Source organism: Nothoprocta perdicaria, unplaced genomic scaffold (assembly GCF_003342845.1).
Source record: "Nothoprocta perdicaria isolate Ctin4 unplaced genomic scaffold, notPer1 scaffold_235, whole genome shotgun sequence".
Classification (NCBI taxonomy): Eukaryota; Metazoa; Chordata; class Aves; order Tinamiformes; family Tinamidae; genus Nothoprocta; species Nothoprocta perdicaria.
In genome coordinates this window covers 1027758-1045925 of record NW_020455461.1, presented here as the reverse complement: position 1 = coordinate 1045925, position 18168 = coordinate 1027758, and the positions used below count along the sequence as shown (strand labels likewise).

The 18168-nt window shown below is 41.2% G+C and overlaps 1 protein-coding gene across 1 annotated transcript in view; it reads left to right on the top strand.

The window, feature by feature from the left end:
* The first annotated feature begins 1028 nt into the window (after positions 1-1028).
* The window catches only part of SLC12A7 (solute carrier family 12 member 7), a 42882-nt gene continuing 25742 nt past the window's right edge, over positions 1029-18168 (top strand). The window contains exons 1-8 of the mRNA XM_026039654.1: positions 1029-1118; positions 2963-3085; positions 7014-7160; positions 7507-7561; positions 10670-10800; positions 13601-13842; positions 15483-15694; positions 17901-18068. Of these exons, the coding sequence (XP_025895439.1) occupies positions 1071-1118; positions 2963-3085; positions 7014-7160; positions 7507-7561; positions 10670-10800; positions 13601-13842; positions 15483-15694; positions 17901-18068 (1126 nt within the window). The 5' untranslated portion in view covers positions 1029-1070. The remainder of the gene's footprint in view (positions 1119-2962; positions 3086-7013; positions 7161-7506; positions 7562-10669; positions 10801-13600; positions 13843-15482; positions 15695-17900; positions 18069-18168) is intronic.

Genomic DNA, 18168 nt, shown 5'->3' with positions numbered 1-18168 from the left:
AATGGGGGCCGTTTCTTCCCGACACCGGCACAGGATAAACGTGTGCGAGTGGTTTTGTTTTCCAGTCGGCTGAAGCCATGAGCAGTGAAGCTTTACGAGCTGGCATTAAGCAGCCGTGTAGATCTTTCTTAACAGTAACTAAACCTGGGTGCCTCACATAGTCTATTAAATTGTCCAATTTTCCTTTTTTTTTTTTTTCTCCAAAAAATGGCTCAAATTTGCCTCTTTGTTTCAAGGTGGCAGTTCCTTTCGTTTCCTTAATACACGTTCGTACCAGCAGGAGGAGGAGTTTTTTAATGTAGTTTCTAAGGAAAGTTACTTTTTTTTCTGCATTGTTTTCTTTCAAAGAGCTCGACATCAATTTGGCTATTACCGATCTATTGCATGAGGATATTCCCCCCCGGCCCCATCACCACTTCCTCACTCACTCCCGCAGCACAAGTGTGGGTTTTTCTTCCATTTCTCCAGTAGCTGTTGCCTTTTTAGGACGTTTTCTCTCCRTATCTGCCTTTTCGGGCGGGAGGCGCGGGGGCACAAGCCCAGCCACGGGGGCGAGCTGGGATTTGTAAGGGTGACCTAAGGAGAGCCTCCCTTTYGGGGCCTTGCCCCTGCCGGCTCCGGGCTCAGCTCGTGTCCCGGACAGGTCGGGCTGCTGCTTCCCTGGGCTCGGACCGGAATCCGCCGGGAGGAGCAGGTGCTGCTGTCGCTCCCGGGCGCCCGCCCTCGCTCCCGATGACTCCGGAGCACCAGGAACTCCGTCGCCTCTCCGATTAGTCCCTGCTTTTGGTTGTACATGGCTGGTAAACTATGAGTCTTGCTACGTTTCTCTATAAAAAGGAGATAAAAAGAAAGAATTAAAGAATTCCCGAGCTGGCAGCCGGCGCCCGCGCTGTCAGCAAGCAGGGAGTCCAGGGAAGCGCGGCTGGGGCAGAGGCATCCTTGGTTTTACTAGGGCTTTGAGGGTGAACCTCACTGTTTTCCTGCTCTCTGCTCGCCCCTCTAACTGTTGTGTTTTCCCRCCAGGCGATGGAGTTGCCAGGGAGAGCAGCCCTTTCATCAACGATGCCGAGATGGACAGAGGGAACTTGTACGAAGGGAAGAACATGGCTCTCTTTGAGGTAAGTTCCTGCAGGTCTGTATTGAGTAGCCAGGGAACTTGTTTCACCTTGGATTGGGGTTTTGGTAGTGAGATAAAGCAAATGAGCAAAATCTTGGTTTCCTTGTTGGGATTTRGTTGTGGGGGGGGAATGACACTAGTAGCCCTTTTCAGCAGTTTGGTTTCTGCTAGTATCCTATTTCAGAGGATTTTCAAGCATGAATGMTGTAATTAAAAAACCTTAAACCTTTTTCCTATATTTTATAGCTTAGCTGTAAAAGACAAGTTAATAAATACTGGTATGCTTTGCTGTGGCTAAATTTGCCTTACTAAATTAAGATTGTTATTTGGCTAGAATCTAGAAGATTCTGTTAACTAATCCTGCTGGAAGTTAAATCTGGTGGTTGTTACAGAGCAGTATCCAATTTTAAAGAGCATCATTGAGAATATTATGCTCATCAAGGGGCAGAGAAAGGACTCTTTAAGGCAGTGAAGCTATGTCAGGCAGTGGCTTAGTAGCGTTCAGTTAGTGTATAGCTATTTCTCATTCAGAATGTAAAGATCTAATCTATAATGCAAACTTAATGCATGCCTAATTCAGTGAATAATTACAATGATTTAAAGGACAGAAGTATATTGATACTGTACATTTCAGTGCTACTGTAACATAATGAAGCCATTCCTTCAGTAATTCGAGTTCTTCTGTTTCATATGCTCAGTAGCATCMGCCTTGGTTGCTGCTAACAATAAACAAGGTTTATAGAAAGCTTTTTCCATCTTGTTGCTGCACCCTACCCACGGGTCCCCTGTCTCTCTCACCTCCTGCCTTTTTCCTTCTGTGGATCTTTACACAGAGAATCTGATCCTTCAATTCCTTCCTCCTGCATGCCCAAAATAATGCACAGTACTGCTTTTGGCAAGTCTTGATGAAGATTGTGCTGAGGATCGAAGTAGCACTGATCATCATGTGTTTTTAATTACCTATGGATTTTCTTTCTTTCTTTCTTTTTTTTTTTTTTTTAAACAAAAGCCACGCTAGTAAAGTTTTGCCCCGAGTTTTCTTTTAGCTTTATTCCTTAGAGATGTCTAAACCTACATTCAAGGTAGCTGTTGTAACTGCTTCCTCTGCCCCCCTTTTCCATAATATCCTTGGAATAGGTGCTTGCATCTGTTATTTTGAGTGCTGACTGAAGTTAAATCCTCCCCTGATGATGTAATCAGGGCCATCTTTTACATGCCTTGGATTACAGCCCACCCTATTGTAACACCCACTTGAAAACCTTCCAGTTTGGCTTCATCACCGTTTATTTAGTGGTGGTGAATCTTTTGGTAATGCTTCCTATAGTTTTACTCTTCATGTATTTTCAGTTGATGATTATCAGGGCCTAATAAATTGCATTCCTTAGAGATGAATGCCTTAATTCTTATCAGGATGGCAAACAGTAAAACGTTTGTTGCCTTTCTTCCAGTGCTTAATCTTGCCTACTTGACTGAATTCTCTAGTTCTGCTTTTCTTGGAATCCTTTTGGATATTTATTTGTTTTAGTATGCTTTGCAGCAGGTGCTTGGTTAAAGAAAGAGGGGCTGACATTTTTTGTGTCAAGTAATATATATGAATTATTCTGTATTATTCTCCACAAATCTGTTTTGGTTATAGATACAGACGGTTAAACATGGCAATATAGCCATGTGCCGTTAAACTTCTAAAAGACTTAGAAGTCTTTTTGAAGAGAGCTAACTAGTATTTTTATCATATTTATGGGTTTGAGTCAATTGGAGCTGTTCTGATAGTGTTTGTTTGAAATAGTGTCATAAATTTGTAACTAAATTCATGACTAAAATACATTATTTTAAAAATTGCAACAGGAAGAAATGGATAGCAATCCCATGGTATCATCTCTTCTTAATAAACTGGCAAACTACACTAATCTGACTCAAGGTGTGGTGGAACATGAAGCAGATGAAGACAGCAAACGAAAGGAAGTCAAGGTATTTAAACTTGTCTGTTATCGTGGCAAAGCTAGCCACTGTAGCAGGAGCATTATTCAGCCTTGAAAGAAAGTTCATGGATGGCTTAAAACATGGGAGAGATTTATGATGCTTGTGGGCTTTGCAGCAAAGATCTCGCTAAAACACACTAAGAGCTGACACAAGAAATATGTATATCCAAAGTTTCTCCTCTTTTACTCATCCTTCTATCCTTGTGTGAGCATCAATACTTCTCTTTCTGTCTTTAGTGAGAATACTGTACAGTCCATGTTTTATTAATGTTTTTTAATTGTTTGGGTGTTGTCTCGAGCTGAAATTTGAAGACCTTTGAGGGAAAACAAGTCACTTAAAAAATCTGAAACTGCAGTTTTGATCCCATTCGTTTGTTAGCAGGCTGTTTTCTGAGCAATTGCATTGGAGTGAGCATTTGTATTTTGGGAGGTTGACCAAATTTCAAGGAAATGCCTCTTGTTGCACATGTCTTAAACTAAGAGCCCTCCCTGTCTGTTGAGGGAGGACAGGGTGCTTGACATGTAACTGTATGAACTTGCTGAAAGACAGCAGGAGGAATCTCCAAAGATTGTCTTTAGGTACCCAGTTCATGACTGGGTTGTCTATGTCCTGTTCCTACAGAGGTCTAGGGTGTGCAGCTGGATAGTGGATTGGTTTCTTGGTAAACATGGATCTGTTCCTAAAAACATAAAGCCTGGATCAAAAACGTAAAGCATGGATCAAAAACATAAAGCTTGGTAGAGCAGGAGTGACATGATGATAGGCTGGACCTGATGTGGATGTACTGCCTAGATGCTGGGAAGAGAAGACTGGAAGTCAGTCCTCTTTGGATAGAAGAGATTGATGGGGAGAGTTGCTGCTGTGTTTGTATAGACCTCTCCCCTCATCGTGAGGAAAAGAGAATGCAAATTAGCATGGATAGAAGGAAATGGTCAGAGGAGATGGATATGAAAAGTTTCCTGAAAGTGAGACTAGAACAGGAACTTATTTGACTGGAGATGAAACTTGTGATGTCCTTCCTAAAGCAGACCCAGCTGCTATGGGAGCTGGTACTGGACACTGGGTGCAGGTGGTGAATACACTCTAGCCACTTGCTCTAGCTATTTGCTTCTGCTGTTTYCATGTCCTCAGCTTAGCATCTGTCAGTGTGAGCACAATGTCTCTGCAGAGTGCTTCCTTGTCCTCTGGCCTTCATGGGGATGGTGCTCAGGTGGCTTCGTGCTCACCCCTCTGGGCCTGGCTGCATGTATGAACACTGTGTTTCCTTGCACCCTTAGAGCATCTGCTGGCCCGACACCATGATTTCTCTGCATCGTTTTTATTTGTGGATGTTAGTTGGGTGCTATGTGGTAGCAAAGTGGTGTTTTTAACGGCATGAAACCTGGTGTATGACATGCACAGGGTGAGTGAAATRCATCCAGCAGTGTGTGAGGAAACAAAACAGCATCCCTTCTGGCATGGGTTGTGTTTAAAAGCCTTGAGGGGCACAGAAGGAAACAGGTCGTCTCATCTTGACTGTCCCACTTGCTGGAAAAGGCCTGGGGTGAAGGAGCCTTGCGGCCGCATCCAGGCTCTCCAGGAGGTGTGAGCAGCCTGCAAGGGGACAGGRATATTCCCGCCATGTAGCAGGAGCAGTTTTCCTGTGCAGTCAAGTGGGGAGTTTCACTTGTATAATCAAGAGCAAAATATCTTGTTCGCAAAGGCATTTTGGCAGATTAGCAAGCACCTTTTTTGAGTATAAACTACYAAGCACTAAGGATTGCTGTGTCTCACTCTGCTTGTAAGAAGAGAAGTCTCTGTGTTTTGCAAAGATCAACAGGTTTTGTGTCTGATTCTAGATTTTCTTTTTTTTTTTCCTTTTTTTGAAATGAGGAAATACTTGGGCTGATTTTTGTCACTAAATCTTGGTACTTCTGTTTCCATTTGATTGGTTGATAACAGCTTGTGATGTAATTAAATATGACTTTTTTGGAGGTGGGAGGATTCGTGGTTTACTTCTTCTTTTGATACTGCGTAAGCTGCACTTTTTTATTACTGTGCAAATAAAAGCCTTTATAAAGGCCTACGTGTGCAGTGTGCACGAAACCTAAAAAGGCTAAACGAGTAGTAACTGGATTTAGTAAGCAATGGAATAAGATTTGTTTGTTAAGATATTCTTTTCTTAAAACAACTTTTAATTTGCATTAATACCTTTTTACTAGTTCCTTGTTATCAATCCAATATTAATACCAAAAAAACTAATTACTTAGTAATTAGAGAATTGTTAGTTATTATAGACATGATGCTTAAAAGTAGAGAAGGCAAAATCATGCCCTCGATTAGAAAGTAGAGCCGACCAAGTAAACATCGAGAAGTGGGAAGGTGGCAATCCTGATTAGTGTGGAACGAGCAGCTCCGTGAGGGACGTGGCAAAGGTGACGGCCCGTGTGGCAATGTCTGCAGTTGTGGTGCATGATCTAGAATGAGCCTTTGAGGGGAGTTGTTGGACCTCTCTCTCTTGCCGTGAGCTGATTTCAGTAGGTCCTCCCAGGGCTGGGCATGGGCACTGGGATGGGGCATGGAAGTGTAAATATAGGACAGGGCCAACTGGTCACGCCTGTTAACTTCGGACTGAGGAATTCTGAGGAATAAGGAGTTTGAGGGGATTGGGAAAAAGAAAGGGAATTTCCAGTATGTAAGTGGTAGGATGTTCCGGTGCGTAAGGTAGAGGATGGGAATTACTGTAACARCATCGGAACTGAAAGTCTTCAAGCTGTTTCTCCTCTGGCACCAGCTGTCTGCTTCTCGTCATGATACCTCAGAGAAAGGAACAGAAATAACTGAGTTTGGGGTAAACATCATTCATGCTGAGATGGGGAACTGGGGAAGCCCCTAGCTGTGAAACCCCTTTCCACGGTGGTCAGTTTGCAGTTCTCAAAAGAGCAGGCAAAGCAAAAACTTGTGAGAGTAAAAATTCTTCACTGAGAAATCCAGTTAGCTGCTGTTTAAAGTTACAGGAGGTGACTGGGATTCTTTTTTTTTTTTTTTTTTTTTTTTTTTTTGTGAAATTTGTGGAAGGAATGCTTCCCCATTTTGCTAGAATAGCTCTGTGTATATGTGTGTGTGTGTGTTTTAGCAGAAATGCCAGTGTGAAATTAAGCTTCATTTCCTATAATAAACACTAATGTGCTTGTAGCCTTTTATGTTTATACTTTGTTTTATACTTTAATTTCCTTGATATAAACACTTCAAAATAATGATGCTGTCTCTTAAAGACTGCTCTCTCAACCTGATAGTAGTGTTGATGTTGCATATAGGCACCGTCCTCAATACTAAAAATAGTCTGTAATATTCCTTGGGTCCTTTTATATATATAAATATATAAAACAAATGCTTGGGTGGATCACTTAAATGCATAAAGCACCCAGGTTTGCATAATGATTTATATTGGCTGCTTTTTTTCCCCTTCCCCCCTTCCAGGGCCTAAGAATAACGTCTGTAACTGGACACCTGCTGTGTGTGGTTATTGTTTCTAAATAGAGAGGAGACCTGATGTTCCTAAATTGTAGAAGGAAGCTGGAATTTTAATGAGGGAGCCTGAATGCTTTTGTGTGTGTGCGTGTGTTTTGATCCACGTTCATCGCAGCTCATAAAGCTCTAACAAAAATTCCATCTCGCAGCACTTGCTGCAGCTTTTGGACCAATAAATTGCTGCCACAAGTTTGGCTGTCACAGTTCTCTGTCCCCGCGGGATCCTTTCCACGTAACTAGCCTCTGAATTTCTGTGAAACAGGAAATGCTGAAGCTCCCATCCAGGCTTGGTGAAGCCAGCCTGGCCTTTTCTTTGGGAAACACTAAGTCTTTGTGGCGTTGCTGTCGGCAACATGTGCAGACCCTAGTCCTTTAGTGCAGTGGAGTTAATGTTGTGTCTCTGCAGGTTCCACGTATGGGCACGTTCATTGGGGTCTACCTGCCCTGCCTGCAGAACATCCTGGGTGTCATCCTCTTCCTGCGCCTGACGTGGATCGTGGGCACGGCCGGAGTCCTCGAGTCGTTCATCATTGTGTTCATGTGCTGTGCTTGTGTGAGTTCGCCACCACCTTGCCTGTTTAGCCACATCTCCTGGTCCCGTGGTACAGCTCAGCTCCCCCATATGTGTAGCAGGGCAGGGGTTCTCCTTAGTGGTTAAATATCAGTGCAACTGAGAGGGCTTGGCTGCAGAGACATCCCTCTCAAACGTTTAAACTAACTGAATTCTTCAGTGGAAGATACTGTGCTTGATTTATCTGGCAAGCCCTTAGCCCAGGATGTTTTCAGTTTTGGCTGCTGCAATGGTTTATACAAAGATCTCTTATGTTCTAGTTTGCTTTGATTCTCCTGGGCCATTCTTCAAAGAGCACTTAATCTGTTAATTTTTGTGCCTTACACAGACTATGCTAACCGCAATTTCYATGAGTGCGATAGCAACAAATGGGGTAGTTCCAGGTAAGCTTTTTTCCTTTCTTTTTATCTTAAATGTAAACTAGTGATGCGTGGTTGAATCTGTGATATGGAATTCCTGTGGTCTTAGATATTAAAAGGCAATATTYAGCAATCTGTTTAAAGCGCTAAATGTTTTGGACTCTTTTTAGAATGGGTTTTTCTAAGGTGAGTTGTAATCTTTCAAGTGGACCATAGGGAAATACAGGCCATAGAACATATTTCTCCTAACATATTTTTGTCATCAGTCGCATGTTTCCATTTGAACAAATGGAAATTTGTCTTAATGCAAAATAGATTTCTTTCCAAACGTCCAAATAGAACCTTTTTTGCCAGACTTTGCTGAGCTGCCCTTTTTGAACAATGGCAGCAGTTGCTTCAGCAGTTGTTTTCTGCAAGAACAAGCAGCAGTCTGCTGGCAGAAAGCTTTTCCCTGTTAGCACTCTAGATATTGTTCATCTCCTTTAAACTTCTTCAGCATGAACTAAACGGTTGTTCTGTTTCAATTAGAAAGCTGACTTTTTAAATGGGAGTTAGCTCTTGCAGCTCTTCCATTTTCTTCCATTTTTTAACGTCTTAAAAATACCAGAGCTCAAATGGTGCTATGAACGCTGAGCAATTTACCTATTAAATTTTTCAAAAGACAAATCTCTTTTAAATACGTTCATATCCATTTACAGAGGTTCTGAACTGACTATGGGGTTATTTTTTTTTTTTTACAAAAAGAAAATGCATTGAAATGGGAGATAAGAACAAAAAAATGTCAGGACAAAATGAACATCTATCAGTGGATGAGAAAAGGCATCCTGGGGAGATGAAAAAGGAGAAAAAAAAAAAAAAAGCCTATAATGAAAGCAGTAAAGGTTTCATGCCCAGAAAAGAAGAAGAATGCATGTTAGGGAGGCAAATTACAGTTTGTCTCCATCACCTCACTGGAAAGTTATTTTAGAGGGCTATTATTTGATCATGAACAGCTTAAGGCTGGAAAGTTAAGGTTGTTACAGATGGGTTCGTACCTGCGTGTTGTTACTGCGTTTTAGATGATTTACCTCTTAACTGCTTTTTTCCTCACCRTTTCTTTTCTGCCCCTTGTGCACTGTGTTCATTCAGAAGAGTTCAGCTTTATCCTCTCTCTGCCTGTGTGTTGGCAGGCTAAACAGGTTAAGGGTCTCCGCACTGTTGGTTTAGTGGAGAACTCTGCCCCTCTGYTTTTTCCACTCCACAGTTTCTCCTTATCACTGTGGAATTATTTTTTTTTTTCCCCTGCAGAGTTGATTTTTACTGAATGGTGCCATTCATTCTGTTGCCTTGTAAATTTAAGAAGAGAAAATCAATAGTAGTAATGCACATATCCTGGACCTCTACTGCATCTGTAACAGAAAATGTGTCTGTTATGTTACTGACTTTTTGGGGGGGGAAAGTGGCATAGGGGGAAAGAGTTTTTGGTAAATGAYATCACCACTCAACTTCCTTTCTCTTCCCTTCCTTTTGCAAGAGATTATCTGGAAAAATCTGCTTCATTCAGGAAAGCTTTAAGCCTGTGTTGACCGGGAGGCCTGACTAAGTGACTCTCGTCTAGTTCCTTCTGGTTTTACTGAGCGTTCATCTACAAATTACATACTGCTTTTTTTTTTCGGTTAAAGCACGGGCTGTGGGTTAGTGGCATGGGCTAAGTGACCTTGTTTCAGTAGTAAAATGTTCCAAAATAGGATATATAGATTCTGTAGGATGAGTAACCTTGATTTTTTTTTTTTTTTTAAAGGAGTCCTTAAAGACTGATTACAGATGGAAGTGCTTTYAAAACTGTCAGCTAGGGATCTGTGTGTATCTTCTTGGGTTTWTTTTTGTTTTGTTTTATGAATTAGTTTGATTTTTCTCACGCTGCTTTTGAGATGTTGTGTGTATCAAAGAACTACTGTTGTCCYGGCGGCTCTTGTGGGGTTTGGTTTGTTTTGGCATCGGGCCCGCGCTGCTGCCGCTCGGCCCTGGCTCCTGGCCTCCCAGGGAAGCTCCTCGTCTCACACAGACCTGCCGAGCTTCCTCTGCCATCTCCAGGCCCCTGCTCAGAATAGGGGGGCTTTTTGTCTGTTTTTTTCCCTAAGTTTTGGAGTGAGCATCAAAAACTTGATGTTAGAATGGTGTATACTCTGTCTGAGGTGAGATCTTCTTTGAGATGTTTTCCAAGGTTTCTTGATAGGAGCCTCCCTTTCACCTCTTGGTGGTATAATCTAACCCATGGAAAAGATCTCTCTCTCCCAATCTCTTGGAAACATGGAAACTGTCAGACTCCTTTATTTTTGTTAATGGGTAGTTTGAGGACAAAGAACCATTTTGCACTCATGCTGCTGTTCAAATGCTTTTTTTCTATATATTTTTTCCAGTTAAGCGTGAGCTGTGTGTGACTATSCCCTAGCTGTGTTTTTCTCACCTCTGGAAAACATCACAGCTTTTAGGCATCTTCCACATCATCTGAAGTATTTCACAAAGCCCCTTCTTTTCTGCCTCTTGAATTAAAACTTGGATAGCAGTTAGAGGGGGAAACTATCATATGGGACTGGAAGTTGTGCTCTGCTCTAGGTACAATTAATTACATAATGCAGGACAAAAACTGTGCAAGTCTTCTCTTTAATATTTGCTAGTTTGGTATTTAGCTTATACTAAGAAATGATTCCTGATGGTATGATAAGTATCTGTGTGCTTGTTTTAATATTGCTTGCTTTATTCTCAGTGTTTATTATATTAACTTTATGTTGGGCAAATAAGATAAGCCACTTGGTTGATTTACTCTTCTTACGGGTTTCCCTTGTGGTGGATGCAATGAATGTTAGGGGTGTTTAGGAAGCAAGTGGTGTTTGTTTTGAAAACACTCTTTTCCTTGAAATGCCYCTGGGGAGATGCACTGAGGTTGTGCATTGCAGACTGCCTCTCTGCTGTAGARCCCAAGTGCTGGCCTGGTAGGAACCTCAGCATGAGGGTTTCCAGCCAAGGCTTCTCTCAGTTGTGAAACCAGCTTGACTGAACATCTCGGGTTTGAACGTTGAGCATCACTGCCATTACTCTGAAGGTCTGGAGACTAATTTTGCTGTTTTTCTTGGGGACTGGTTAAACTTGCAGCTGGAGGCTCTTACTACATGATCTCAAGATCTTTAGGACCAGAGTTTGGTGGAGCAGTGGGACTTTGTTTCTACTTGGGTACGACCTTTGCAGGCGCAATGTACATTCTCGGCACCATCGAGATTCTCTTGGTAAGTACTGTTTTCTCTTTAAAACTGAATATAGCTTCCCAAGACAGCACAAACACAGAGCAATGCACATGGCCCACAATGCATAAAGCACTCTTTTTTTTTTAATGCTTTATTGGACATTTCCCCCCTATTCCTATAATTCAGAATAAATTGGAGAYGAAAAGTAAATATTCTCTTCCAGATACCAACATTATTACTTAGATCAACATTTTGTGATTTGTTTGGAGTTACGGTCAGGTTTAATTCTATGATTTTATAGCACTTGGAAAATCAGCTCTTATATAAAAATGAGAAAGCACAGCACAAGCTATAGTAAACSCTTAGTGAGATGTCATGCTAGATGACAATGTTAAAATCTGTGATGAGAGTGCACTCTTCCAGGCTCTCAAAGAATTTGTCTTTTGGATTTAGTGATAGAAAGTCAGGTATTCTATAAAAACTAGTCTATTTTACAAATGCAAGGGAGTCAGTTTCTTCCTTGAATGTCTTCCTGTGCGTGTTCTTGTTGGATGGTAGGAAATCTCCTTGTAAAAGCAGCATCTCTAGATGCTGCTGCTTTTTTGTTAATTCTCCCTCTCCTTTCCCAAATGCACAATGTAAAGATGGCCMGGGCATTTCTTTTAAGTCAGCTTAGACTTGTCATTGAAAGGTTAAAGTTGACTTTTGGAGGGACCCTTTCCCTTCTTTCTTTGGAGATTCCTTTTCTTCACTTCTGAAAGGGTGTTTTTTTTTTTTTCTTTTTTTTAAAGCTTTTCTTTTGTTTAGCACAAGGGATTTTGTTTCCTTTTTCCATTTCCCTTGCTCTCTCATGAGGCTTCAGGAGGATACAGACTTCTCAGCATTGCCAATTCTTTGTCTCTTAATATCTCTATTTTTGTCTTTGTTGTAGCTTCTCAATATATGTTCTGTTTCTTTTGTCCCAAGCTCTGTGCCTCTAGGCATAATTCTTCCTCCTGTTCCTGGAGTTAATTTTCAATTTCATTGTTAACAGTTATGAAATCAGAATGATGGGATTTTAAATCTGTTTGGATGGCAACCACATCATAACAAGCAGTCAACACGTCTAGACAGCTTTATATTTTCCTTGGACAGGTGCTTACACAGGGTGTCCATGCCCAAGTCCTTTTATGCCAAGCTTACATAAGGTTTGGGAGGTCACCTCAGTTTCCTTCCAAGGAGAATCCATGGACTCAGTAGCAGATCAGGCTTCCCAGAAGAACCCACAGACCTCTCTCAGCTTCTGCCGTGCTTGGCACTGTCATCTGCAGTTGGCTAAGTTGCTGCCCAGTACTGAGTGGGGAGATAGGCCCTCCCTGCTCTCCTTGTGAGAGAGGAATTAAGAATCCACCCCCTTTCTTCTTTTCAGACTGATTTTGAAATGACAGGGTGCTGCRAAGATGCTATGGAAGGTGTTTCTCCTCACTGCCAGCTGTGGTGGGCCATGTATCACTGTTAAACGTGTGCTGGGTTCAGCTGATGTGTTCAAARTAAAAGGCCCTCCTTCCCCCATATCCTCATATCGTATAGAAGACATGAGACCAGACCCTTGTCATGACCTAAAGCTGTAGTAGTACGATTACTTAAGTTGGCTTGACAGAGCTTAGTCCTCTAAGGCAAGCCCCCTGTTAATTATTTGAAGTACCCATTTATTTATGTTATGTTCCTTGAATTTAACTGTACGAAGGGCACATAGTATTGAAAACCTGAGGCTGCTTCTGTTTCTCTGAAATTCCTCATGTTTGCCTGRTAGGATTGTTAATGAGTAAATGCCTCAAATGACTCGGAGGACATGTCTGCCCTGAGCTGCGTGAGCTGATTTTCCTCGCAAGATTTTCAGCGCAGCCATTTCACAGAACTGTACTTCAATGTAGCACCCCTGCAGCTTCAGAGTCCTCTTTGGAATCTGAACTCATGATATGGAAAACTGCTTGGAGTTGCTGCAGTTTTCATTGAGAATTAGAAATAATTAAAGCTATTGTTGGTGTACTAATTCTCAAGGGCAGTTGGACGGAGGGATAACCCCTAAAGACTCACTAAGGGGTTGATGTAGCATAGGAATTTAAAGGATTCTGTTGAGCCTTTTCTTTTTTCTTCTTGTATAAAATGTCAAATCACATTGACCTTAATGTTCTTAAACAACAGCTCTTAAAAACTTGTGAGGTTCACTTAGTTCTGCTGATCTGAGGCTCCTGCTTTCCATGCAGGTGGTGCTCATGCAGACTTCCAGTATACATATATATATATATGTGTGTGTGTATATATGTATGTGTGTGTATGCATATGTGTGTGTATATATATTTATTTGTGTGCATATATCATCTCCCAAGATGCAGTACTTTCTCAGGGGATCCATTCTCATTCCTTGACCTCCCCTGCCTCAGTCAATTTTATTCTGCTTTATTTTTTGCTGAGAAGGTCACTTTGAGTATCAGATAGTTCTCAAACTAATCTTTATTACAGGGYTGTAAGGAGGTGGATAACAAAAAGGATACACCATTAAAGCTTCATTTGTATTTTAAAACAATCTGTGGTAATAGCTCTGTAACAGGAAAAAATCTTGGAAGTCACCSTTTGTTGATTTGTGATGCCATAACTCTGTGAGGCTTTTTGTCTCTGTAAATAAAATGCTCTTTCTTCTCTGCATAGATCTCCATGTTATTTGAGTCATCTTTATTTGAAAGAATAAAGCAGCTGATACTGTAATAGAAGTTAAGAGTTGGAAGTTCCCATGAGCTTGGTTCTGCCCATAGTGCTCGTTCTTACATTTATGATARTTTTCAGATGGCTTCATCTCTTGCAGACGTACATCTCGCCCAGTGCTGCTATATTTAAAGACGAAGAGGAYGGCGAGGAGACGGCGGCCATGCTGAACAACATGAGAGTTTATGGCACGTGCATCATCGCCCTGATGGCCATCGTGGTCTTTGTGGGAGTCAAGTACGTCAACAAACTCGCCCTGGTCTTCCTTGCCTGCGTCATTCTCTCCATCATTGCCATATATGCAGGAGTTATTAAGACTGCTTTTGACCCGCCTGACTTTCCGTAAGTAAAATATCCTTTAAAATACTGTAGGTTATTTAAAAACAACCAGACAAACTATATCTTAAGCTTAAATTTGAAATACAGAAAGAATCAATGGCAGGCTTCACATTATTCATGTTGTGGACCTCACAAGTTATTGGGCACTTGCCTCCTTTTTGGTTCTTCTGAAATACTGGTTTGAATCATCTCCTAACTGTTCATAAGAGCTATGACAATCTGGAAAATGTCCTTTGGTTAAGACGAGTGATGTTTATTTCATTCCCACTTAAAGAACAGGAGGTGGATGTTAAGGACGATCTAAAGTAATGCACTTTGGTGTGAAAAATATCTGGGGCAGGGGCTCCCCCGTCTGGGAAAGGTGGCTGGCACAACTGGGATCTATGGAGTGGCTGGCTTGGGACATGTAGCTGGGGAACAACTCCTGGTRTTTACCATGAGACAGAAGTAGAAAGTGGCAGGACCTGCACAAAAGCAGATTACTCTTTGCAGAGTGAGTAGTTAAGCTGGGCAGCTCCTTGTCAAATGGTGTTTTAGTTGCCTGAGGCTGGACAGCTCAGAAAGTGCCAGCAACTTCATGGAGAGGGTAAAAAGTCTGTTGAAGAAAGGTGCTGTTTTCGGACGAGGAAGTGCCTGAGCCCCAAATGTTAGTGTTCAGAAGAAATATTTCTTTAAGCCTCCCCCGTCCCCATACAGTTTTGCTGCGGTTGGTGGCTCTCGGGAGCAGGATGTTGGGCTAGGCTGAAGTTCTGCTGCTTCAGATATGCACAGCGCTAAGGGCCGTGTTTACGTGGCTTGTCACAGCCTCCGTAACAAAGCTCCCTCAGAGCTCAGGTGCATCCTATGTGTGTACTGCCTCACATGGATATTTAATTTGTGCCTTTCTCATCTTTAAGTGCTCTAGTATTTTTTTTACCAGAAAGCCTGGAGTGGGCAGCCCAAGCGAGTCTGGAGTGGATAGATCTTGGGGACACCTGTGTGTAGTGGAGACTTCTGCAAAGAAATATGGGTTTTGGGTTGTTACTTGTCTTTGTTCTTCAGCATTTTCTTCTTGTGAAGCATTCAGAGTTCTCTCATTTTTTTCCCTTCTAAGTGATTACTTCATGCTGTGAATATGAGGAATATGAGTGTTTTTTATTTTTTGACTTTTGGCTAGCAATGAGTTTAACTTCTTTAACTTAATTTATTTCTTCTCTTCTGACTTTTTAATACTTCTGAAGACCTTCTGAAATGTTTATTTTTCTGGCAAAGGTCATGATGCATTTAYTTAATCTTATTTTTGGATTTCTTTAGTTATACTCCTGTAACATTAAAACGCTCTTGTTTTTCAGTGCCGCTTGTTGGGAATATTAGATCTAGACTTGTAAAAATGCATATATTGTGGTCTTTGTTATTTTAGTGGCTAACTTGCTTGAATTCTGATTGTATCTTTGAGGAATGAATCGTAAAATACTGTTAATATTCTAAACAAGGCAATAATGCTTTAAACATTAGTACTGTCATATATAATAATATATAAGAAGTTCCATGCTATATATGTTGAATAGTCCACAACTTCTGGAGAAGTCTAATGGACCAACGAAAGGCCCTCATGTGCAATGCTCTGTTGAAGGCTCCACTGTTGGTCTGGTCTTGTCTTCTAGTATCTGTCTTCTCGGGAACCGGACGCTGTCCAAACGCAACTTTGATGTCTGTGCCAAATTTATTGAGAGCAATAATGAAACAAGGACCACGAAGCTGTGGCGTCTCTTCTGCGATGGCCCTTTGCTCAATGCCACGTGTGATGACTACTTTGCTCTCAACAACGTGACAGAAATTCAAGGGATTCCCGGGGTAACGAGTGGAGTTCTCCTTGGTACGTCTTCTSTGCAGTGAATTTTATCGCTTTTGTTTTGCCTGTTCCTGAGCCACGTGCACTGTATTTTTTCTCTTTTTATTTATATGTAAACTAAATGTAAACTAAATTTACATYTACCTCTTTCCATGCATCCCACAGCTACTAAAGATTCCTTCCCAAGGAAGCTGCCAAAAGCATTGGAAGGCATTCGGGTGGCATAAACTAAGCGCATCTCCTTCATTTGTTTCCCTCAAATAACTGATTGCATTTGAGAACTGCTTTCTTTCACAGAAGCAATGCTAAGACTTCTCCAATTTCTCAGAACTTCTTGCTGTGTAAACAGATGCCAGCTTTGCCTGAATTTGGAGCGGATACCCCTGTTGATTATGCAGTCATACCCATTGTTTTTGTTCAATGCTGTTGTTATCAGTTGGCCACATGCAGATGTTGCTTGTGAGCTGTTAAATTCCTTATTTCTCTGGAACTCCTGTTAAAAGTTGAGATTGTATTTGTTACATTTCAGTCCCTGCATAGCACAGCAGCCTGAGGTATACTCCTAAGTACTTGCTCAGGGCTCAGGATGTTCCTGAGTGGACAAGTGAACACTGTCCTGCTGTGAGCRGCCCTAATGCAGGTTTGAACCCGCCTGTCAAAAGGCTCCTCAAGGAGGACTATTCTGCCCTGAGGACTGAGCCCCGGCTTTGTGTGTGTGAGGACTTTGATGCTACTGGCTCTGTGTTTAAGCTTTTTTGAGCTTTGTCTGTGGCTGTGAGTATTCAGATATCCTGCCTGGGTGTCTTGGAGTACTCACACCATTCACTGAACACTTGAACACATCTCTCATGATTGTGGCCCTAACAATAAGGAAATCATTGTAGAAATGTCTTTTTGCAACACTTTTTTGCTTCATGTTAGTGTGTTACTGTGCTTCAGGAATATAGGTGTGCAGTATGAAATATTGTTGCTTTGTCCTAAAAGACTAGAGGAGCCTCAGCAGCCTGTAAATGAAGCTGGAAGGGGAACCTACGATTCTAACAGTGTCTGGGCGCTTGTAGAAGATGAGCCCTGTCCCCTCAGCCTTGCTTCCAATTCCCCTGGGCTCTTTGCCTCTAGAAAATGAGTTGAAAACAAGTGAAAATCRGGAAACCAGGGTAGCAGAGCTTGGCGAGGTATCTTGAAAGGGGAAGAAATTTTCTATTAAAAAAAAAAAAACAACAAAAAACAAACAAACAAAACCTCTAAACACATTTTATTCACACAACCACAACTAAAACTGTGTGCAAGAGAAACAAGAAGCTCTGAGTCCTCATGTCAAGTCCCTAGARCTTTTTTTGATCAGCAATGGCAAACTGATTTTGGCCTTGCCTTTTAATTACTTTAGGGAATAAATGCTATTTTGAAGATCTTGTCTCATTTTTACATGAGATACTAGATACTACTTCTCAAGTATCTAGTTTAATACCATTTTTTCACAGTTCTTGTTTTTCTAGACTCTTTTTTTTTATGGATCTAATCTTCAGCTTGTCTTTAGATTGAATATGTTGTTCTTTTTTGTTGGAGTGAAATAACATATGGCGTTGTGTAGCAATTAATGCTTGCTTTCCTTTTGACCTTTGTTCCTTATGGTTCTTTCATGCTTAATAAATGCTAATTGTCATTCTTCTGTTAGAAAWGGATTTTTACAGAGAGGGAGACTATGTACTTTGTTTCCTAGCACATAATAAGAAAACTTGCTTGACTTGGAAATTTAAAATTAGCTTTGGATGCTTTCACTGTCTTAAAGGGTACAAACAACATGTGTCAAATTTCAAAAGCTGCTGCTGCTCTGACCTATCCATCTAGATCAGACTAGCATCTATGTGTTGTGTTTGGACCATCACTTTTTTTTGACTTGCACAATAGTAGAGATTGTGTAATTAAACACCTGTAATTTGGGCAGTCATAAGTGGATGTTGTGTAAATATATTAGAATTGAAAGGTACAACTAAATATTTTTAATGGCAGAGCCTCATATGACACATCTAAGACACTACCGTGTGTCTAGTGGCCTGCAGTGGGAATACCCAGCAGTTACAATTGGTGGTGCTGGCTGCTGTGTTCCTGGTTTCCTAAGAAAATGTTAGGCTTTTGAAATGTGTGTACAAGAAAGACCCTCAGATTCATTCTCGCTATTTAAGAGTTGGAAATGGGGATATGACAGTGGTTCTCACTTTCTTCCTTGTAGATAATTTGTGGAGTGCCTATTCAGAAAAAGGATCAATAGTTGAGAAAAAAGGTCAGCCATCAGTTTCTGGAACAGAAGACAACAAAGCTAGTGGACTCCCATATGTTTTTACAGACATCATGACCTACTTCACAATGCTGGTGGGGATTTATTTCCCATCTGTGACAGGTAAATAAAACTATATATATATATATAGGTTTTTTTTTTTCATGAATGAGGGTATGTTAGAGCTGAAAACATTATTGTGTGTGTTAACACATATTAATGA